General features: G+C 36.2%; 1 protein-coding gene across 5 annotated transcripts in view; it reads left to right on the top strand.

The window, feature by feature from the left end:
* BICD1 (BICD cargo adaptor 1) overlaps positions 1-25,469 on the top strand; it is a 311,166-nt gene that overhangs the window by 228,232 nt on the left and 57,465 nt on the right. For all 5 annotated transcript variants that reach the window (XM_037846188.1, XM_037846190.1, XM_037846189.1 and 2 more), the window contains exons 3-4: positions 14,307-14,459; positions 17,025-17,450. In XM_037846188.1, coding sequence (XP_037702116.1) covers positions 14,307-14,459; positions 17,025-17,450 — 579 coding nt within the window. The remainder of the gene's footprint in view (positions 1-14,306; positions 14,460-17,024; positions 17,451-25,469) is intronic.

The raw sequence follows: 25,469 nt of genomic DNA, 5'->3' as shown, positions 1-25,469 counted from the left end.
AATAACAATTGCAAAGTTTTTTGCTTCAGGACTTTGGAATTCCTTCTGCCTGGAATGCTCTTCCCCTTACTATGACTGGCACTTTATTTTTCAGTTCTCAGCTCAAATGAGAGGCTCCCCAACCATCCTAACTAAAGCATGATCCCCACCTCACCTTTTTCTGTCTTACTCAGTGTGGTGCCGCAGCTCCTGGAAGATACTCATGTATTTCTAAATGAGTAAATTAATGAAGTAATTAAATTATCAGGGTTTCTGAGATTTCTGATGTACTGTAAATGCTTAGGCTTTTCTATGAAGGATTTTTCATTGTCAGTTCATAAGGTTTCTCTTCTCTCTGAGTTCTTTAATCCAGCAGGTGATTTAACTTCTGGAAGGTTTTTCTCATATTCAGGACAGTCATAGGTTGGCTCTTCTACATGAGTTCTCTGATGTACAGTGAGTTTTGACTTCTCTCTGAAGGCTCTACTACACTTACTACATTTATAGGGTTTCTCTCCTGTATGAATTCTTTGATGTATAATGAGATATGATTTCTGGGAGAAAGCTTTCTCACATACATTACATTCATAGGGTTTCTCCCCAGTGTGAACTCTCTGATGAATAATGAGATATGATTTCTGAATGAAAGCTTTCTCGCATTCATTGCATTCATAGGATTTCTCACATTTTTCTCCTGTATGAGCTCTCTGATGTAACATGAGATATGACTTTCGGGAGAAGACTTTACCACACGCAGTACATCCATCGGTTTTTTCTCCTGTATGAATTCTATGATGAGCACTGAGACTCAACTTAAGGGTGAAGGCTCTTCCACAGTCTGAACACACATAAGGTTTCCCTCCTGTATGAGTTCTTTGATGTCTACGCAGTGTCGATTTCTCTCTGAAGGATTTGCTACAGTCATTACATTCATAGGATTTCTCTCCTGTGTGCGTTTCCTGATGTATACTGAGGTGTCCCTTTTGATTGAAGGTTTTCCCACATTCAGGACATTCATAGGGTTTCTCTCCTGTGTGAGTTCTCTGATGTATGATGAGCTTTGCCTTTCCTCGGTAGGCTTTGCCACATTCATTGCATCCATACGGTTTCTCTCCTGTATGAGTTCTCTGATGTACATGCAGTGAGGATTTCTGTCTGAAGGATTTGTCACATTCATTACATTCAAAGGGTTTCTCTCCTGTGTGTGTTTTCTCATGCACACTGAGGTGTACCTTCTTGTTGAAGGCTTTTCCACATTCTGTACATTCATAGGGTTTCTTTCCTCTATGAGTGATCTGATGAACAATAAGGAGTGAATTCTTACTGAGGGTTTTTCTGTACTCGGCACATTGATAGGGTTTCTCTCTAGGCTGAGTTATATTAGGCTGAACAAAGGATGAGTTACGATTAAGGCTTCTCCCATACTCATTATGGTCATGGGGTTTCATTCCATTATTCTTCTCAGGCCTGCCATGAATTAAAAATTTCTCACATCCATTACATTCATAACATTTCTGTGGTGCAAAGCTTCTGTTATGACTGAATAAGCCTAAACTATCTTTAAAACTTTTCCCATATGACTTATATATATAGGGTGTTTGTACAGAAGAAATCACCCATGTGCTCTGGAAGTGAGTTTACAAATCCATTACATTCATGACCTCTCTCCTTAGTCACAGTCTTCTTGTTAATGGACATAGCTTGCCTTAAGTGTCTGCTTGGGTTTTTCTGGTGCCTCTCCAGCTGGTCATCAACTCGACAGACTTCTATACAACTTGAAGTCGGGATTTCTCTCTCTGTTATCCAAAGTCCTCCTTTCTCCAATGAGGCAATTACATCTGGTTTGGTAACACGATACCCCAGAGAGACCAGATGGCTATAGATCTCTAGCATCACATCTCTGTACAGGGTCCTCTGAGTAGGATCCAGTTGATTCCACTCCTCCTGGGTGAAGTCCACAGCCACATCTTCAAATGATACCAACTCCTGGAACTGAGTCATGCCAACAGTTGTGGAGACAGAGCAGAGGCCTAAGAAGGCAGAGCTTTTGAGTCTTTACAGAGCATATACTCATCCATGTCACTCTGCCTGCACACCCTATAGTAAGTTTTAAGATCAGGAAGTTGAGTCTTCCAACTTCATTCTTTTTTCAAGATGGCTTTGTCTATTTCAGGCCTTTACCCCTCCATATAAATAAATTTGATGGTTGGCTTTTTCATTCTCCAAAAAAGGTTGTTGGAATTTTGATTGGGATTGTGTGGAATCTTATGTTGCTTTGGGTAGGGTTGACATCGTAACAATATTTAGTCTTGTAATTCATGAAAATAGAATGTCTTTCCATTTACTTAGATCTTCTTTGATAATGTGTTTGTTTTGGTAATGTTTTGTAGTTTTCTGTGTACAAGTTCTTTATATCCTTAGATTTATTCCTAGATACTTGACTCTTTTAGTTGCTCTTGTGAATGGAATGTTTTTTAAAAATTTCTTCTTCAGATTGTTCATTGCTTGTGTATATATGGAAACACTACTGATTTTGGGGTATTGATCTTGTACCCTGCCACTTTGCTGAATTAATTTATTAGCTCTAGGAGCTTTGTTGTAGATTTTTCAACATTGTCTGTATCATGTTGTCATATGCAAATAGGGAAAATTTTACTTCTTCCTTTCCAATTTGGATGCCTTTTATTTATTTATTTATTTTTAATGCCTAATTGCTCTGGTGAGAATTTCCAGTGCAATGTTGAATAACAGTGGGGACATTGGGCATCCTTGTCTTTTCCTGATCTTAGAGGGAAAGCTTTCAGTCTTTCATCATTAAGTAGGTTAGCTGGGGGCTTTTCATATATGTCCTTTATCATGTTGAGGAACTTTCTTTGTATTTCTAATGTTCTAAGTGTTTTTATCAAGGAAGGTGCTAGGTTTTGTCAAATGCCTTTTCTGCATTAACTGAGATGATCATGTGGTTTTATTTTTCTGTGTATTCTGTTAATGTGGTGTATTACATTAATTTTCTTGTGTTGAACTACCCTTGATACCAGGAATAAATATCACTTGATCATGGTATATAATTCTTTTAATATGCTGTTGGATTTTGTTTGCTAGTATTTTGTTGAGGACAGAGCTGCTTTTACCTACCTCTCGCCTTCTTATGAAACATTTGCCTTTCCAAAGCTGTTATTGTTACTATTCCATATATTGAAGACTTTTGGTAGCTATTTTTGCTATTATATTATATTAGCTTTCTCCTTTAATAACAGTATTTGGGCTGAACTTTGTTTTCTGGATGAAGGTATTTTATATAAATAAACAGCACATTAAGTCAGATGAGCCAGATACCTGTTAAAGCTTCAGAGAGTGTCTGGATTAGAGGACCTAAATCTTTCTAGTCAGTCCCTACCACACACACATACCTAGAGAATAACAATAATAGTGTCGCTAGTAATCTTCAGTCCCTTAAGGAATTAACTTGGACATTTCAAATCAAATTATATTAATACTCCTTTTATGCTCAACCGTTTCTTCCTGGTGCATTCATCTTGTGTTTTGTTATCTTCAATCCCTTCCCCTTTCTTATCCCACCTGTTTTTTTCTTTATTCATTTCAATTTTTAATTCCATTTAAAGAATCACTTTAATGTATAACATTACCTCTATTTTTGTTCACTCCTTTCTCTTTTGCAGCATCTCTTCCCATAATAAAATCTATATATAGCATGTTTCCATGGTGATGAGAACTAAAATTACTATAATCGATTTTTAGATTGTTTCTGCTAACTCTTGGGTTAGATGATCATTCTTTGAAGAAAGGTCACAATAAAGTCTGTGAAGCTGAGGTGAAACGATTTGCTAAAGATTGAACTATTTTTGGAATAGTTGTGAACCCAACCTTCACCTTTATTGTACAGTCTAGATGTCAGATCTTTTTAGTGGATACCTAATTTCCCTTTTCTAATTAATGGATTATTTTACTGCAGTAATGGTGTAATCGAGGCAGCATATATATTCATAATGATAAGAAAACTATTATACTATAGGATTAAAAAATGATTGTATCTTCATTCATTCACCATGGTGTTTTACATCCTAAATTAAAAATGAGAGAGAAAAAATCAAGCAAATAAAAAAGCAGTAACCAGATTATTTTGGGAAATGATAGAGGGTTTCCTGATGTCAAAGTTGAATATAGAAAAGAGGAAAGATTATGGTATTTTATATTTGCAAACGCTCATTCCAAAACAAATTAGTTCTTACATTACAATACCTAGGTCACAAAGTCACATTTTATTAATAAAAAATAACTTGCAGCTCATTGAATAAACTTTAAATGATCATGCCACCTTGTAAAACATAGTATCACAAATACTGGATCTACTTTATGCTGGATAAATGCCAGCACAATGCAGTACTTTGCTGATACAGCATAAAGTATACATTTTGGGGTACAATAAAGTGGATAGACTTTGAAAATAAATACATTTTGTCACAGTAACCATACTGTTCAAATCTTACACACGATCGCAGAAGACCACATATTATATAATTCCATTCTTATGAAATGTTCAGAATACACACTTCTATACAAAGAGTAGATTAGTGGTTGTCTGGGAATGGGGGGCTTGTGGGAAGAATGGGGAGTGACTGCGAATGAATATGGGAATGATTTAGGGGGTGATAAAAATGTTCTAAAATTAATTGTACTAATGGTCACAACTCTGTTAGTATATTAAAAACCATTGGCTTAACGTGGACATAATAATTGTAATAGTCCCTAGATTGTAAGCTCTTACAGCAGTTAACTCTATCCCTAAATTGTAATGCCTATCTCTAAACTTTGAGATGCTGATCCCCTAGCGTATAACGTGATTGGTCTCTGGAACAATGCATATCTCTGAGACACCTGAAACTCAGAGCTAGAGCTCGGCAGATATGAATGTCAGTATTAGTGCATACAGCCACTGTCAAAAAAAAAAAAAAAAAAAAAGCTGAAAAAGAGCCCAGACTTCAATTAGTGATATGAATGAAGCAGGTCTGGTTAAGACCAGGGCAAGCCAGGCCAAAGGGTAAAGGTTGAAACTGATTGTGTTTTAAAACTTCAACTTCCATATGAGACCAAGGGAAGAGATATCTGTTTGGTACAGGATCTAAATTTTCTAAATGGTACAACTCTACAGTCGATTTGTTCAAACACCACAATTGCATGGAACTTTGAATAGGAAGTGAGATACAGTAGGTTAGTATAGGCTGGAGTGAAATAGTGACACATCCCAGAGTAATTTGGGCAGATAATAAAAAACATATTTACAGCCTCCCCCTCCCCAGCCCCAAGGATCTGGGGGAAGGTGCGGATGTGTTGGACATCCTCACCTGGACTGGTGTTGATGTTGTCACAAACATTGGGACTGGCGGTTTGATGTGCTGAGCCCTCGATCATGGAACTTGCCCTTATGAAGCTCGTTACCGCAAGAGAGTGTAAACTTGCATGTAATTGTGCCTAAGAGTCTCCCCCTGAGTACCTCTTTGTTGCTCAGATGTGGCCTTCTCTCTCTCTAACTGAGCCATCTCGACAGGTGAACTCGCTGCCCTCCCCTCTACATGGGACCTGACTCCCAGGGTTGTAAATCTCCCTGGCAATGCAGAATATGACTCCCGGGGATGAACGTGGACCTGGCATCGTGGGACCGAGAGTATCTTCTTGACCAAAAGGGGGGTGCAAAATGAGACGAAATAGTTTCAGTGGCTGAGAGATTTCAAATGGAGTCGAGAGGTCACTCTGGTGGACATTCTTATGCACTATATAGATAACACCTCTTAGGTTTTAATGTATTGGAATAGCTAGAAGTAAATACCTGAAACTACCAAACTCCAACCCAGCAGTCTGGACTCCTGAAGACAATTATATAATAATGTAGATTACAAGGGGTGACCGTGTGATTGTGAAGACCTTGTGGATCACACCCCCTTTATCTAGTGTATGGATGAGTAGAAAAATGGGGATAAAAACTAAAGGACAAATGGGGTGGGATGGGGGGGATGATTGGGGTGTTCTTTTTTCACTTTTATTTTTTATTCTTGTTCTGGTTCTTTCTGATGTAAGGAAAATGTTCAGAGATAGATTGTGGTGATGAACGCATAACTATGTTATCATACTGTGGACAGTGGATTGTACACCATGGATGATTGTATGGTGTGTGAATGTATTTCAGTAAAACTGAATTTAATAAAAAACAAAAGAAAACAAAACGAAAAAAAACCATTGGCTTGTATACTTTAAAAGGGTGAATTGTATGGTATGGAATTTTCTCAGTAAAGCTGATACAAAACACACACACACACACACACACACACACACACACACACACAGCTTTCCTGTAAAATGTGTTCCACCCAGCTAAGATGCAATGTAAATGTTTTATTATTTTATTCCTCAGAATAATGTCTGTCTTTTTTCAATGTCCTTTTATACAATAAAAGAAAAAAAACATTTATTTTGTGTCATTTACTTCAGTTGTTTAAAAGGGCAGATTTTATGTTGCTGTCAAGATTTTGCTTGTGATAAATATTTGAAATGATGCTTTGAAATGTGAATCCGTTGTGAAATGGGTTGGTTCAAGGCTTCTAATGGAGGCATATGTCCCCTGGGACAGAAGCTGTAATGCCTCAAATTTAATCTCAGATAGTTAACTCTTCATCTTTCCACCTTCTTCAGAGTAAGATTTGCATATATCTCAAAGGGGAAACTACAGAATCTTGGATTCATTATAACTTTGTAACTCACTCATTGCCAATCAGGTCCTGTTCATCGTGTCTCATCCTGTGGTGATTTGAAACTGTGTGTACTCCAGAGAGAGACATGTTCTTAAATCTATTCCATTCCTATGGTGTAAACCCACTATAAGTAGGAACTTTGACAAGGTTACTTTGGTTAAGGTGTGACCCACCTCATTCAGCATGGATGTTAAATCCTTTTACTGGAGTCCTTTTTAAATGGGATGAATATACACTGTAACACAGAGAGAGAGAGAGAGACAGACAGACAGACAGGCAGGCAGGCAGAGAGGGAAAGCACCATCATGGCTGGATTGGGAAAACTGGAGATGATTTGGAGGGATAGGAGGTGCCGTTAGTGGTGATGACATGACTGAGTACAGGAGTGAGGGTCTGAGGTGGGGTAGAGGAGCAGATCATCGGAGTTGAGGAGGTTGAGGAGCAATGTAATCAGGGCCTGTCCCATGCGTCTGTCATCCAGTGGTCCCATCATTCTGCTTTCCTTGCAAAAACGTGACTCAGAGCCTTGAGCTTCTGGAATCCCCAAATAAAAGTATGTGCTTGTCCTAAGGTATTAAGAGTAGGGGCGGGCAGGGGCTGGGCTGGTCAGGCAATAGTGTCCATGGGCTTGCTTGGCTTAAAGTGGATAGGCCCTTTCCTTCTCTGCTTTCCCACCCCCATGCTCACCCTGCTCACCCCATACACGTTCCTTAACTACTGAAGGTGCCAGAGCAAAGAACTCCTGTGAGGGGAGAGGGAAAATGATTTCCTTTTCTCTCTCCAACAAGAGAAGTTTGGTTTTGGGCTGTTTTCATTTTCTTGTTTTGAATGAAAAGATATATTATGGTGTTGACCTGCCAGAACTCCCTGGGAGAGAAGTGAGAGCCTGTAAGGCAAGCTGCATTCTTCTCTTCTCTAGCTTGCTCCACCTGCCCCAAAGCAACCATCTTCCTTTACTCCCCTCACAGATCCAGAAATTCCTGGTCTAACTATCCAGATTAATACTGCCTATAATTATTTGTAGGACACATCATTAACTCATGCATTAACATTGTTATGAATTTTCTTTTCTTCTTACAACTCTATTTAGACACTTTAATTCTTATCAAGCCATTGTTCTTTACTCCAACCCCCCTACCACCACCACCACCCTACTTGTTATCACGTCAGCCAGTGATGAAATCCTGTTCATTCTAACTTTGAGATGTTTCTTCATCTGTCCCCTCCTCAACTTTCCTCTTTGTCTTTTTGCACTTTGGCCTCCAAGCAGTTGCTTCACTTGTTCTTTTTGACCTTCTGCCTAGTTTACCTTCCGTATTCTCAACAGAGTTACTGTCAAAACATAGATCTGATCCTGTGGCTGCTTTGCTTAAAAGCCTTGAATGGCTCCCCAAATTCCTTGATTTAACAGAATTTCCTACAAAACCTGTCTCAATTTACTCTGCTCCAGCCACACCAAATGGCACCATGTCATGAACCACGGCCTAGTTAAGAACTTCAGAGGTTCCAAGCACAGAAAATATTTTGGTTCCTCCCCACTCTCTCATAGGTTAACAACACCAGACTGTCATTCAGCATTTTATTTTATGAAGTAATGCCAAACTTAGAAATATGCTGAAAATAATTAGCTGTCTTCTAGATTTTTGTGATTTTTTTTCTTTTTTCTCTCTCTGTCATTGCCCTGGCTTTATTAGCATCCTAAGGAAAAACTATTGGGTATTTTACCGCTGCTCTCAACACAAATGTGTCTCTGCTTTTTTTCTGAGGTTTACCTTAGGCTGGAAAGTCTGTCCTTCACTTCATAAACCCACTTACCCGTTCTTGTCCTTCAAGGTTCACTCAATTGTAGCTCCTTACAACGCTTTCCTTGACTCACCCAAGAATAATTACTCAGCCCTCTGTAACAGCACTTGTTCCATTGTATTATGGTAAGTTATCTGTATGTCTAGCATAGCTTTCCCGTGTTATTTCCTCATTTCATGTGATGAAATCCTCTCCATTACCATCTAAGCTGTTACCATCCCCGTTTTACAGATGAGAAAACTAAAGGGTAAGTCACTGTGCTGGTTTGTATATATTATGTCCCCCAGAAAATGCCATATTCTTTAATGAATTCTTGTAGGGGCAGACACGTTAGTGTTGATTAGATTGGAATTCTTTGATTGTTTCCATGGAGATGTGACTCAGTCAACTGTGAGTGAAACGTTTGATTGGATAATTTCCATGGGACTGTTGCCCCACTCATTCAGAGTGGGTCCTTACTGGATTACTAGAATACTTTAGAAAAAGACACACAGGTCCAGATGCTTACTGCAGGTAAGAGACAGTTTAAAGACGGCCGTTGAAAGCAGACTTTTGCTCCGGAGAAGCTAAGAGTGGACAAACGCCCCAAGAGCAACTGAGAGTGACATTTTGGAGAGAAGCTAGAGACATTCCTAGAGAGGAATGTTCTGGGAGAAAGTCACTTTGAAACCAGAACTTGGAGCAGATGCCAGCCACGTGCCTTCCCAGCTAACAGAGGTTTTCCGGATGCAATTGGCCATCCTCCAGTGAAGGTACCCAATTGTTGATGCGTTACCTTGGACACTTTATGGCCTTAAGACTGTAACTTTGTAACCAAATAAACCCCTTTTTATAAAAGCCAATCCATTTCTGGTGTTTTGCATTCCAGCAGCATTAGCAAACTGGAACAGTCACCTACCTCACAAGGCTATTATTTGGCTCTCATATGAGAGTGAATATAATTAATTTATAAAAAACAAAGAGCTATATAATTAGAAGACTGTTATTTTTAGTACATTACTCCCTTTGTGATAACAAGTGTTCATGTTCATATGCCATGTGTTTCTTGCCAATAGTGGAGGGGTTTTATTACTACATAAAGAAATCCTTATAGTATTAATTAAAATAAAACTTAAAGAAAGCCACTATACTGAGGTGCAATGCATATGAGTAATGTCTACTCCAAACATTGCGAGTTAATCTTTTCTCTCCTGAGGAGAAATAGAGCCCAGGTCTCCGGAGGTAAAAGGCTAAAGCATTCCCAGGTTGTGTCAACTTTTCCTCTTTTTTTCCTGCTTTATTATTCTCACTCTCTTTGTTCTTGATTGGAGTTTTTAATAGAGTTCATCACCATCTTATCCCAGGAAGAAAAACATTGTAGGAGATCAATCGATGATGAGTGGTGTAAAAACAACAGTGTCAATCTTTTAAATGTCCTATGGAAACCAAGAATATTGTCCAGAGAATTTAATCTTTAGCAATTCAAAACATGAAGATTTCTAGCAAATTAAATAAGACCAGTTTTCTTCCTCTCTGGGCCTTATGTTTTATTGCTAGTGAGTCTTTTACCTTGTCCAGTCTCACAGCTCAATCTCTTCTTTTACCTTCTCTTTTCCTTAATTAGCATCAGGAAGTTTCACGAGCTATTTTATGAGTTATTTCTTTAGTGATCTTTATTAGCTTTGCCATGGTCTTAAATTTGTCTTGACGTTTACTGTTTTACTGTGAAACATTTTATGGTTAATTTCCAGTGCATATGAGCCAGGTTTCTGATAATTACATTTTTTATATTGCATATATTCATATTTTACAGAATCTCTTGTTATCAACATTTTTCTTTATAATTTTATATAAATGACTAATGTACAATTTATTAGGCTTCCTCATATTATTATATGTATTAAATAAGGAAAACTAAATATATCTCATTCAGTTAATAGATCTTTCAAGAGATAGAAAAATGATATTATATTAAGATTTCATGTTTTTGTAAAATAATTTAGTGAATATTTTTATTTTGCTTTAGAGTCAAAGTAAGGAAACTCTGTTTTTCATCCTATTGGGCACACACCTTTGACTATCATCCAAAGAGCAAGGAATAAAGTAACATTTCTGCCTCAAAGTAGCTTCATAATATGTTAAAGAATTATTATAACCAGTTTAGTTATTTCAGAGACTTGTTTATATTTCAGTTCAAAATATGCTCTTCGCCTTTTCATCTCCCCTTTAAAACAACACAAAACCAAAAGCCATGATCTGTGTAATAATATTTTTTTTATTTGGTTTTAGCCATTTGTATTTCTGTTTTATTATTTATTTTGTGTTTATAAGGACCCAAAATGTGCCTGGTATTATGGACAAAGGGATGAACAGGAAAGAAAAGGTCCATTATATTCAGATGAGAGGGGGAATGTAATGAATGTAAAAAGTAAGTGAGTAACTAATTTCAAGTAAAATTAGTGCTGTTCACTCAAAAGTTATTTTCTGAGGTCTATGCTAAATTCTGACATAAAAAGCAATCAAACAGGGTGATGGCAGTGTGCAGGAGATGATATTTGAACTGACACCTAATTGACAAGTAGGAGTAGAAGAATTTCAACCTGGACCCATGGACTGGAGGTGTGTGAATAGAATTCAGGAAGCCTGTAAACTTGAATTGGAAAAATAACTGCATCTTTATTTTCACTAAACTCTGGCTGAAATTTAGTGTTTTCTTCTATCTGAATGTAGACAACAAACCTCAGTAGTATGAGCAGTACGGGTTACTTTGTGACCAATAGAATGTACAGATATTTTTATATCATATATCACTTCTTCCAGGTATCTTGAAATATCACGATTGCTTTGAAATTATGGCATTTCTTAGATCTGCCACCAGATCTGATTACATATTGTGTTAATAAGGAAGCATGTTTATTGCTGTAGGTTATATATTATTGTGCATGAATCACCCCAAAATTCAGGGGCTTAAAAACCACAGCCTGTGATTCTGAGGATCAGCAGTTTGGACTGGGCTCCATTGGGCAGTCATCTGGTGTCCTGCTCAGATGCCTGGACCTGGTGCTCACTGTCGGCTGGACCACATGGCTCCCGCAGGCTAGCCTGGGCTTCTCACATCACAGCAGTGTTCTAAGAGTGTGCACTGCAAGGTCTCTTGAGGCCTAGGCTCAGAGGTCCCATGAAATCAAGTCAGAGGCCATTTCAGTCACTTAGAGAGGAGACTCCAGACAGGGTGTAGCTACAGGAAAGTCTGATTAATTGGGGGCCATTATTATAATAATCTAGCCCAGTTACTATATCATAATTTGAAAATATTTTAATAATTTTAACGTTATCAGTTTCCTTTGTAATCCTGGCTTTCATTTTATGCACTTTCAAATGTTATTCTGGGAAGAGGTTCATAGGCTTCACCAGGTTGTCAAAGAGGCTGGATGGTGTGGCTTATTTGGAAGATTTGAAACTTGCAGATGGACAACTCCACAGCATGGAGAGTGGGTATTATAGGTAAATTGCTTCCCGACTTGTTTTTGGCCATTTGATAACTTTTCCATTTATTTTTGCTGAATTAATGAAACTTTTTTTGTTGTTCCATATGTCTGTTGTGATGTTGGGTTCTGTTGCTTGTAAAGGATGCTTGCACATTAGCTTTCTGGAGCTGGGAAAACTTCATTCTGACAAGATTGTATACCAACATTTAATGTTCCATAAATTCAGTCATGTATACTTAATCTCCTTTAGAGAGACAAGCAGAAGCAGCCCATTTTTTTTTCATAGTTTTTAGGAAAGTCATAGAAGCCATTGATAAGTTTCTTTTGAAGTTACCAAACTAAGATTTCAGAACACTTCTATATTGTTGTTGTGACCCATAGTAGGGCAGAATCCCTTTCAGAGGCCAGCTTTTGAAAAGAGTGAAGCTTAACAAGGAGGGAGAAGGCTAAAGTCAGTTAATGGAGTAGGTTAGGTGAATTATTAAGGTGTTGAAGAAATAACTCTGTTAGGGTCATCAATTTATTATAATTAGAGCCAAAGAGAGAAAAGCCAGACTGTCTGGATGCTATCTGACTGATGAAGGAATTCTAACCCCTTATGTGCAGGTGATGTTGCACATAGTAGGTAGGTCGAATGTGAGTTTCCAAGACAGCCAATTAATTTGTGTAGCTTCAGGATTAATTATTGTATTCTACAGGAAATCACATTAAACATAGGAAGTCTGGATATCTCCAGAGAAATCCTTACAATCTAATTGGAGAGATTTTGTGATGATAGGATACAGAATAGGTATAAATCAGATGCCAAAAGGACCTTCTTCCTGCATAAGTTAGAATTTATATTCATATTATCACTGGGTCAAATGTCTTGTAAGCATTCTGAGCCTTTGTTCTTGTCTGACTGCAGTTCTTGACTGTCTGTCTTCCTACCAGAGGGAAGCCCCTCATCCTCCCAAGTTCTGAGCCTACAGCTTCTATTTGGATGCAGCAGTCTCTGACTTAGAAAGACTTTTTATATTAGCCAGAACTGAATCAGTGGGTGTGGAGTTTATAGTTTCCCTTTTTAACATGAAAGATTATGGGCTTATAATATTCTGTTTCTATGTAAGCATAAGCAGAACCAAGAGAGAGCTGTACTTAGAAAACTAGTCAATCACCATGTTTAGCCAGTGGTGAGTGTAAAAACCAGAGTCCAAGGCTGTTATTTGAGGTCAGTATCTGCAGAAAGTGAAGCAAGGTAAGGGGCATTTTGAAAGCATATGGAAATCAGGTAATATCTTAGGAGTGATCCTTTTAATTGTCACTTCCCCTCCCCCACCTCCAAAGGTTAACTATTTTTCTGACTTCTGTCAGCATAGATGAGTTTTGCATGCTTTTGAGCTTTATACATATGGGGTCTACAGTATATAGTCTTTCGCACCTGACTTCTTTTACTCATTATGTTAGTAAGATTTATCCATGTTGCAAATAGCAGTAGTTTATTCATTGTCAATATACATGATAGTGCATCAAGGGTCAGCAAACTATGGCTTATGGGCCAAATGCCATCACGATTCATTTTTTCCCAAATGGATATCCGAGTATTACAAAAGAAAAAAATATGGTCTTTGGTTTTTACAGTACTTTTCCTTCACATTTGTCTTGTTTGAACAGGAAACAAATCTAATGAATCTTGAATTTAAAAAAAAAACTTCTTTTTATAACCCTTCTTTCCATGACTGCAAATATATTACATGTGTAAATGTGTATATATACACACATGTATTTTGAACTAAAATACAGCTGATACTTGTTAGATTTCTTTGAAACACAAATGGGATCCTCACATGCATACTAATCAACTTGTTTTTTAAATTTAATAATACATTATGGATATTTTTCCATTTTGATACATAAAGCTCTGCCTCATTCTTATTTTTCTTATTTAAAAAAATAATTTTATAATTCTCCATTCATTGGGGTGTATGAAAATTCATTTAACTTTCCTTTACTAGCAAACATTTAGACTGTTTCCATTTCTTTGTGTAAGTATACGTGGATATGTTTTCCTTTTTGTTTACATCTTTAAGATATCCTTAAGAACAATCTTTAGAAGTAGAATTGCTGGATCATGTGTATATGCTTTTAAATTTTTGACAGATATCACTAAATTGCCATTCATAAAAGTTTGTAGTGATTTATAGTCCATGAAGTGTTTTTATCATTTTTATTTTAACTACCAAGATTTTATCTACAGTTCATAAAATCTAGAATAAGAAATTTCTGTATCAATTTGTTTATTCTGTGGTTTCAGAATAATGAGATGGTGGAGCTACAGAGAATACGGATGAAGGATGAAATCCGAGAATATAAATTCCGGGAGGCCCGACTCCTTCAGGATTATACTGAACTAGAAGAAGAAAATATCACGTTGCAGAAACTAGTGTCCACATTAAAGCAGAATCAGGTAAGGTTTAAGAATTTCTTTTGAGTTATACTCCAGATGGATATGCATTTTTTGACCACTAGGATTAAAACTTACTTTTATATCTCAGGAAGGAGTTTGTTGAATTTTGCTATAACTCCTGAATCTTTTTCCCTGCAAAATTTATGTGATGAAATTTCCCAACCCTCCTATTTCAGTTAATTTGGAAGGGAAAACCACACCTATAAATAGTGTACTTTACAGTATAAAGCTTTAATGAGTAAAAAGAAGAATTTTAGTTTATACTTGAGTTTTGTATTAATTTATTTCAGAAATAAGTAAAATGTATTGTAACAAATTTAATCTAATGATGTCTAGTTAAAAACTGGGGTCTGTAAGCACTGTGCTGGGCTTACTGTAGGGCATAATTCTTGCCAACTCAGACATACGATTCTACTTCTACTTCCCTCCCAAGTAGACAACTATGTCCAAAACCATTACTGATGTGGATAGATATATAAGTGTGAAAGGAAAAATCCAGAAGAATAAAGAAAAAAAAAAATCTTTGTATTGACACATTAAAATTTGATTTCTGATCACTGCCAGTTACCCCCAGCTTTGGAGTTAGGGGAACAAGATGTCTACTGAGGAGTGTAGAGGCTGGTTTCATACCATTTAAAAAAGTGTTACCAGGTTATCCCCATGTGTTTTTCCCTCGTTCCTTCCCTTTTAAGCCCTGAGTCACTGAGTACGGGCAGTACCAGGCATCCTGGGCCTTGAATTGACTGGAGGTAAATTGGAGCTCATGGTGGAACAAATTGAACTTAGAGCAATGTTTACTTTTATTATTGTTGTTTAGCATGTTTCTTAGAAACTTGTTAAAATAAGATTTTTCTGTGCTGTTTTTTGGTTTTGTTTGTTTGTTGCTCCCTGGTGAGGAATATAGAGGTCTTGAAACAAGTTTATTTGAAATACTTAAAGTGCCATTACTTCCTGTTTCATGTAAATTGTAAAAATCCTCACTGCTTCCAGCTCAGGCCAAAGAGGACCAAACAGCCTCCCTGCAGAGCCTTCCATGACTGCATGTGTAGACTAATTGCTCAAGAGGTTAATTAAGGCCAGAATTAGGCATTCTTGAAAGACTGCCAAGGCATCCTGTGAGTGTTCGTTAATCCCAGTGCTGTTTCTGTGGTAATTTGTTCTATCGGTCTGGCTGCTTACTGTTTATGGTTTACCGGCTCACCTCCACCAGTCATTGAAACATGGAAACAAACAGTTGATTCAGCAGTTATTTTTAAAAATAGGAAAATTTCTACAGCTCTTTAATTTTATTTTCTGGTTGTAATTTGATAAAATTTCCATTGAAGTGTCTGATGAATTACTTTGAAATCATTTTCTGCCCAAATGGAAATCGCTTTCCCTTTATGGTGTTCTGGCTTATTCCCTGACAAATGGGTGTAGTGTAGAGCCACATGTCTCTCTCTCCCAATTAGGGCAATGCTGCTTTTTCTGCTGTTGGCCTTTATTTACAGGAGTTATCATAAACTCTCTAATTAATGAAATATTATTGCAACATTTTCTGTAGAAATGCCACAGATATGGGGGAAGATAGTACATTCAATGATAGAATCGGTCTCCATTCTGCTCTGTACTCAAGTTTGCTGTATGGACATACTAGATTGCTCCAGCCTGGTTTGAGGTTTCTCTCCACAGCAAAGCTGACACCAGTGTGATCTGCTCAGTTCAAAGAATTTGATTTTTTCCTGTCTGAAGTTTCTTTACCTTTTAACTATTTATGAATTATTTGATAAATAACTATTGTTTAAATAATACCTATAACTCCCTCCCTATAGGGAGGCATGTCAATTCAGAGGAGAGATCCCTTTCTCTTGTGGGTTTTTATGTTTGAGCAGGCTCTTATTTGATTATAATTCAAAAGAATATTACATTTATAGCTATATATATGTATCCACACACACACACACACACACATATCCTTTGTTATTAGATAATTTGTAAGTTTTCTTGTAATCTCTATCCTAAAGCACATAAAAATTTTCCTTGCTTTCTCATCTTATTCTTGAACATATTTTTTGAGATTCTGTTATTATATTCTTACTGTGATTATTTAACTAATTTATCTCTGAGTATAAAAATTTAGTTAATAATGAAATAAAACAAAATAATGGTGATATAAAAATCTTCTCTTGGACTGTGAATATTCTGAACAAATTGTTACAAAAATATTCCTGATTTATTAGGCAAACAGTGCCCCCTTTTGACCATAAAAGAAATCCTAATATAATAGATACCTTTTTCATCTCTAATACAGAGTTGAATTTTATTTACTGATATCATTGAATCAACAGATGAGCTGAAAAAAAGTTATTTCCAGTATTCTGTAATTTATGTATTATATATACATATTTTTCCCCAAAAGAAATTATCCTGTGTTACCTTAAGACTATACTGTGTGCTTTTTATGATTTATGTTGTAGACTAATGTTACCATCTTTTTTTATGATTTGGTCCACTCGAGTATCTAACGGCAGTTTTATAAGACCCAAATTTTAGTTTTATGAATCTTCTTTGTCCTATCTGATTCAGGTTGAATACGAAGGCTTAAAGCATGAGATTAAACGGTTTGAGGAAGATACAGTGCTGCTGAACAGCCAGCTGGAAGATGCGATCCGGTTGAAGGAGATCGCTGAGCACCAACTGGAAGAAGCCCTGGAGACCTTAAAAAATGAAAGGGAGCAAAAGAACAACCTGCGGAAGGAGCTCTCTCAGTACATCACCCTCAATGATAACCACATCAGCATCTCAGTGGATGGAATCAAGTTTGCTGAGGACGGGAGTGAACCAAACAACGATGACAAAATGAACGGGCATATCCATGGGCCTCTTGTGAAGCTGAACGGAGACTATCGGACTCCCACCTTAAGGAAAGGAGAGTCTCTGCACCCGGTCTCGGACTTATTCAGTGAGCTGAACATTTCAGAAATACAGAAATTGAAGCAGCAACTTATGCAGGTAAGAAGTTTGTGTAGGGCTGTTAGAGTGAATTTTGTATAGGTAGCATGCAGCTTGTTGTGGGAATTTCTTATTTTCATATTTTTGTTCCAGATTGTTTTTTTAAATATTGCTTCTTCAACTAGCAACTTTGTAAGTACCATATTTTAGAAAGGCATTACAGAAGAGGTCTTGAAAAGAAGTTTCTCATTTTTACCTCTTTAAGAAATGAATCTTAGAGCCTCAAATTAGATTGCAATCAGGTCTGCAGGGAGAAAAGACAGAGTCTTGATGCTTTTCTGGCTAACAAAAGGATGCAAAAGCTGTACGTGCAAGTGGAATGACAGAAAATGCGGTTTTCCATCATAAGCAACTATATGTATCGCTTCAAGATTTATGGTCACGTTTCAAAAGAATACTCTAAGCTTTAAAAGTCATAGGGACTTCCTATATACAGATTAACCAGGACATAATTAATGATTGAAAATATAGAACTCATAAATCTGAAACCAAGGGATTCTTACTCCAGTGTGAGCTAGGCCTTAAATTTCTAGCTTCTTTAAATCCAATGTCTTGTGAAGAGCCCCTGCTTTCATCTTCACCTCATTGTGAAATAAATGGCTTTCCAGCTTAACCCTTAACCCAGTGGTAATGAAAATGTTATCTGAAGAACTGCAGCCTCCCCTTCACCATCACCTGGGGGCTTATTAGTACTTCAGATTCCCGAGCTCCACCCCAGACCTGCTGAATCAGGAATCTCTGGTCTAACAAGCTTGTTAGGTGATTTAAGTTTGGGGCTTAATCTTCAGGCTCTTTTCTCTCCAAGGGTCTTCATTTATAATTAGAGGCTCTGATAATTAGAGACTCTGGCAGTCACTTCTTTTTATAGCAAACAGGGCTTATATTTTTCTGACTTCACAGAAATGATGACTGAAAAATGTAATTAGCTGAAATAAATGAGATTGGGGAGACAATGAAGTTAATTTGTTAATAGGTTTCTTTTTAGTACTATATCAAGAATTAATGTATCCTGCACTTTATCTGCCCAGGGCTTTTGGCCTCTAGAAGTGACTTAGTTCAAATTATACATTGTGAAAACTAAGGTAATAGGACATGACCACTAGAGTAAAATGAATTTCACATAAACTCTTACCTGACTGCAAAGTCCAGTTCTCTGTAGGAAACATTTTTCTATGTCTGTTTGCTCATTTTACACTAATACAATGAGGAGAACATATTGCTCTCTGAAAAAATTTTACATAACAGCTATAATGGTAAGAATTTGTGTCCCACAATTAAACAGCATTAAATAGAAAGAATTTTTTTCTTTAGTATCATATTTGTGACTTTGAGATAAAATGTTAGTGGGTTGAGGCTTTTTGTTTCTTCTTTTTGGTTTTGTGACAATGTAGAAGATATTGGAAGAGGGGCTTTTAGTGTAAAACAACTCAGTTTTCAACCAGGTCACCGATTGCTTGAAAGCTAAGATTAAATCCTAAATGTAATCTCAACTGGGTAATACAGAAGTCTAAAAGAGAATGATAAAGAAACAGTAAGTTCTCAACAAAATAATAATACTCATTGGAGCATCATTTGTATCTGGGGTGGGACATTTCCTAGTTATCTTAGACTATCCAGTGAGTTGTAGGAGGTTTAACATCTCTGGTCCCAACCCATTAAGCGCTAGTCATATCTCCTCAGTCAACATGATGACCAAAAATTTTGCTTCACATGTCTCAAATGCTTAAAGAGTTAACAACCAGTTGCAGAAATGATTCTTAGGGGGGCAGCACTTGACTCTGTAAAGTGGGATAAACAACACCTTCCTTGTTAGAGTGTGGTGAAAGTTTATGATATGATATATGTAAAGTTTTTAGAATAGGGCTTGACACATAGTAAATGCTCAATAATTGTGAGCTATCATCATTATTTTAACTCCCTGGTGCCTTTAGTTTTTTAAGCACTCAATTTATTTAGCTATTATTATTATATTGCTACTATTATCATCTCTATTTTTGGACTATTTAGCTGAAGGACAGTGATTTCAGAAGGACCTAATGTGGGCACTGGTAGGAATACCGAAAGATAACAGTTTAAGTTTTACAGTATAAGAACATCTGAAAAGTGATGCTCATTTCACAAGAAGTTAGCATGAGAAAAGCTTTGCTGGATAAACGTCTCGATATAATCCAAAAGCTGTGGACCTTGAAATCTAATATCAGCACCTAATTAACGTTGACTGTAAAGATGTAGAGGAGATTGGGTAGCACCTGGTATACAAAAGGTTGCTTCAAATTTGGTTTCCATCACAGGAAAGGCTTGCGGCTTCAGCCTCACCCAACACTAATTCCTAATTGTTTTTAGGTAAAGTAACCATTATCTTCTCATAATCAACATTTTATAAGAAGCTTATCCACTTGTACAATACATACAGCATCTCCTACCTGACTGAGGATTGACCTCACCCCTGCCACCCCCTCCGCAGGCATCCCTCCCCATGGCTCCCTGGAAGCACGTTGAGCTTTGGCTGCTGTAACCAAGCATATATGCCCCAAGCATATCTTGTTTTGGGAAAAGAGCAGATACCCGGATGTTTTCCCAAGACTTGCATGCAAGCTTCTGGCATTCAGCCACTTTTGTCCCCCACCTCTGTATAATGTAAAGAGTGATTGTGATACTTGCGGACAAACTCCAGTGAACTTCTTGTTGTCTTTCTGTCCTTTGCCAGGTAGCTGCAGCTCTCTCTATGGAAGTTCCCCCAATAAATGCTTAAGGACTGATCACCCTAGGGTTTAGTGTCTCTTTATTCAGAATCTCAACAGATTCAATTGTGGGGCAGTTTGAGGCAGTCCAAGCCGAGCCTCCCCCTATTTCTTCTTTCTGGGTGAGTCCTACTTCTGGAGCAGCTGGACATAACACAACTTCTTCTAAGAATATATTGCATTCAAACTATTGAGTGCAAGTAGAGCAGAATATATCATCTCATGCATTATTTCTTTAAATTCAGACAGTTTTTCCTTAGGCATGCTTCCCTTTGGATTTAATTGATATAAATAAACAAATTATAAAAACATTGCAGGGTACATTGCCTAGTCAATTGCAATTGACTTTGATGTAAATGGGCTTGAAAATAATATGACAATTCTAATGAGCAATATTATTTATGCACCTTGAAGCATATAGCATCTTCTGAGGGGAAGCCAATTAAATGCCCTGTAAGTATGACCATCTGAAATGCATGGGACCAGATGTGTTTTGAAATTAACTTTTCAGAATGTAGAAAGCTAATATGCAACATATACCATATATTGTGAGTATTCACACAAAGAGAAATATAAAAGGCCTCTCATCCAGTCAAGTGCAGTTTTGCTGCCAAATGAGTTTAGGACTCTCTGAATATTGCCACAAAGTGATTATATCATAAGACTTTTGTTTACAGATTTTTGGATTTTGAAATTGTGGCTGTCATAGATAGATATAGCAATTGCTCTACTGTTGGGCAATTCTCAATTTTATATACTTCAATTTATAGCATCAGCTCTTTTAGATGTGATGGTTTATCTTTTCTTAGTCCCCTTGTCTCTTTGGATTTCTTTTGGCCAAGCTCCAAAACACTGCTGTATTCTCAGAGAAAGCTCTATGCCTTCATATTCACCCCCCACACTTAGTTAATGTTGATAGTTGGTGAAGATGTAGAAGAGCCCAGACAGGGGCATGATTCCTTGTTCCAGGGATATGCAGCTTTTGAGCTTTTTCTTCCCTATGATTAAGAAACTTAAAAAACAGCATTCCTAGGCCGTGTAGCCTATTGAGGTTTTCTTAACTTACCAGGGTCCATCTATGTACATGATTTATGTTTTCCCATCTAGGAGTATTTGCCTAACCTGATTCAGGAAAAAGAAATCTGTGTTTCTGTCTTGGGTATTGGGAATCTTGGGTGAGTTCCTTCACTTCTGTGAGGCTCATTCATAAAGGGAAAAATAGTAAATTAGCCCTACCGCTAGTCTCTGATGCCTTGATGAAATTACAAATAAAAGTCCCCTTCCTGAAGATATCAAACTGCTTTTGGCTGGGAAATTGTAATAATAACTATAAAAATCTACAACTATTACAATTTAAATAATGTTTCTTGGAGTTGTGCAGTGTACAACACACACAGCCATACATTGCCTGCCTTTTTTATAGTGTTGTGAAGACCGAATGGGATGGTGAATATGAAACTATGTATAAATTATAAAACATTGTCAGTTATAATTAGTACTGGAAAGGGCCATCAGTTTCTGATGGGCCAAGAAGGTCACACTTCTACTTTATATAAACAGTCAATACAGAAACAATAGAAAGTGTGGCAAAAGGCAAGTGATGATAAACCTGTATATAAATTAGTGGTGCTTTTTTTTCCCTAGAGCAAATTGTAGAGAATATTTTATTGAACTATATGTCTTCCTTGGTTATAGAATAAATCACAGGAATATTTTTAAATTTAGACAGTGTTTTAAGTTTCACGTAACAGAAGCATTTGCACAAAAAATACAGTAATGAAGTGTATTTTATTCATCTAAGAGTGTCTTTAAACTCGACAATAGACCTTGATAGTAAACAGTGCAATTAGTGTCATCCTTTATTCACTAAGAGAAATTTCTGAGTATTTGGGCTTTTTGTGCCCTCATGGCTTAGTTATTTCAAATAGATAATTGACATTTTCCAGTGACAGTCAAGTTCCTTAATTGTATTTATTAGACTGAAAATAAGTAGATCCTGTCTGGAAAAGCAAAATTACTTAATCTATTTAAAGGAGCTCTCAGTGCTTTGCTAGAATTTCTGTCTTTGTTAAATATCATCTGTTTAACTGCACACCTGTATAGAGTGAAACTAAGCCGGAGAAAATGCTGGATTATTTTTCCCCAGTATCAGACTAGATTATAATTTCACAAGTAGTGTGAGAAAACAGTAATGTTTCTGTAAAACTGAAATTAATGGCTTTTATGTATCCTCATGGATGTGGATGAAATAAAAATTCATATTGTGTTTGGATCCACTCTATCAAAGGCAATTTTAACTTTTCCTATAATGAGGGTAAGTGATCAATTTGCTATATGTCCCATAAGAATACAAATATTTATATTTGGTTAATTGGTGCTTATAACAACTATATAGGGTAAATATTTATTATTTTCTCCATTTTACAGATAAGAAAACCAAGACACAAAAATGTTATCTCATTTGCTCAAACTAAAAATCTAGTTAAGTAGAGTTGCTGTATAGAGTCAGACAAGTCAAATATTATCTCTGTTTAACAAAGACTCACAAAATATTATGGGTTGAAACGAATTAAAACAAGATGAAGAATTTCCTGGTTTTTAAAACTTAGGGTTACAAATACAATTACCTAGTACAAAATTGACAACTTAAGTGGTTAAACTATTACTTTATTGTTAAAGATCACATTTATTGGCTTTGCAGGTAAACTATTACTATCTCACAAGTCTTGCTGTTTCTACTGTCAATCAATAATCATGGGAAAGCCTCTGTAAACACAATAATCAGGGGAAAGTATATGTCATTTTTAAAGCAGCTTTATTGACAATTTAAATCCACCAATTTAAAGTTACATTTGGGTTTTAGTATATCACAAAGTTGTACAACCATTACCACAATTTTAGTCCATTTTCATCATGCCTAAAAGAAACCCCATACCTGTTTAGCAATCACTCCCTATTTCTTCCCGGCCCTCCAGCACTAGACAACCACTAATCTACTTTCTATTTCTATAAACATGCCTATTCTGGACATTTCATATAAATGGAATCATACAATATGTGGTCTTTTGTGACTGCCTTTTTTCATTTTTCATTTTACTTTTTTTTTAGTTTTGTTCTGCTAACTGATGTGTGTGTGGGTGTGTGTACATGTGTGTGTGTTTATGTGCATGTGAAAGAGAGAGAGATTTTTTTTCACCTCACTTTCCAAAGCATATGCCCTTCTTTTCCAACTGTCAGGGCACAGGCATGCATTGGCAGATTGCTTCACTTCAAGCAGAAAAGAATAAAGTATTTATTCCTGAGTTTTATTTATACATACTGAAACTATGCTTACAGTTTCAGGAATCACACCAATCATTCAAGCATCAAATTGAGGGTCAGATGATCAGAATAAAGATGTTGTAGGATAGCTTATGTAACAACTCTAAGTTATTTTCAAAGAAAAGAAATTCTGATGATCTTTTGTTTTGTTCCTTCACAAAAGACATGCTAATACTCAGTATATGTAAATTATTTTATATAAAATGTGAAAGCTCAATCAAATTTCAAATATGGCTATGGTACATAATAACAACAATACTTCTTAACCAATATTGTATACTTACCCTGAACCTGGCATTGAACTAGATCGTTTACAAATTCTGCATTCAGGTTTTCTGGCAAACCAACCAACCCAACTGTGAACAATAAAATCCCCCAATCCAGCTAGAAGATGAACATTATAGGAAGAGAAATAAGGCAACTATTTTCAGGCAATAAGAATATTATATTTAACTAAGCAAGTATCTTTTGGGTAAGTTCTTTGCAAATGGACATTTAAGTAGTAACACTTTAAAAATACAGTAATTCACATAAAATGCTTTTCATTTATTAATTCAAAGCACAATGAATCTTAAATCGTTTAAGCACCTGCTCTATGAAATCTGAATACCATTTAAGAACTCTAGGCCTCAATAGCTGAGTAAAAATATAATACTGAGGTTTTACAATAGTATCCCTATATAATTTATGAATCTCTCTCTCCTTCCCTTTGATATTTTGACAGATCAAACAAATAAACCTACATTATACAAGGAAAATACACATATAAACTGTATGTGTGTAATTTGGACACCATTTTCTGTTCAAATGATTTTACTAGACATTTCTTGAATGTGTGTATTGAATAGTTTGTAGAGCATACATACATAAAAGAGGTATTGTACTATTTGATGTTTGCTGGATATGCTAACATAAAGAAACTGCTAGACTTATTCTTTTAGGCTTAGAAACTATATTTGTTAAATCTGATTTGACAAAGTGCAGACTGAAAATTGTTCCCAAAGCTTTACTTTATTCATCATAATACTATTGCCTGTAAAACAAGGCTAAGAGAAATTCTTTACATTTTCATCCTATTTTTATTTTATCCAAGGACATGACGATTAAATATCTCATTTAATTTCAAAATGTCCCTATTTATCATTTTCATTTTATTGCCAAAGAAACTAAAGTTTGTCCAGAGTCACAAGCTAAGTAAGTGTTGGTGCTGAGATTTGACTTCTGAGTTCTTGGATGCCACAGCTCCAGTTCTTTACCTATAGTACTATTATTTGGAATATTTTGACTTCTGCAGCCAAAGTACATAATAAAATTGAAATCAATGAATTTGAAACATAAATTACTTTTTAAGTCCTTGATATTATTAAACCATTTTATTTAGAAAATATTACCGGTCATTTCTACTGTGAATTCCTCTAATTTTTACTATCCTTGGAGAATGAAAGTGTTCTTTTAAGTTTGGGGGTGGGGTACAAATACTGTTGTGGGTTCTTCCTAATATCCAAGATTTAGGGTAATATTTAGAATCTCAGACTATTGCTTGAAATGGTAGTTGAAAAATAGTGTCCAATTTTGAGGGCCCTGGATGTGTAACTTTGGGCGGGTCACTCTTTCGGAACCAACCCAGTTTTTCAGGACCATGATTGTTCCATGGATTAAAAGAAAAGGGAACTACTACCTCACATCATATACAAAAGTTAACTCAAAATGTGTCAAGGACCTAAACATAAGACATAAAACCATTATGGGACATAGGATAAAATCTTCAGGACCCTGGAATTGATGGCACCAAAAGCATGAACAACAAAAGAAAAAAATAAATAGAATTTCATAAAAATTGAAACATTTGTGCATCAAAGGACATATCAAGAAAGTGAAAAGACAACCTACAGAATAGGAAATATTTGAAAATCATGTATGTGATAATGATTTAATATCCAGAATAAAAAAAAAAAAA

The sequence above is a fragment of the Choloepus didactylus genome, chromosome 8 (genome assembly GCF_015220235.1).
Source record: "Choloepus didactylus isolate mChoDid1 chromosome 8, mChoDid1.pri, whole genome shotgun sequence".
Taxonomy (NCBI): domain Eukaryota; kingdom Metazoa; phylum Chordata; class Mammalia; order Pilosa; family Megalonychidae; genus Choloepus; species Choloepus didactylus.
The sequence above is the reverse complement of the archived record's forward strand: the minus strand, read 5'-3'. Positions and strand labels throughout refer to the sequence as shown.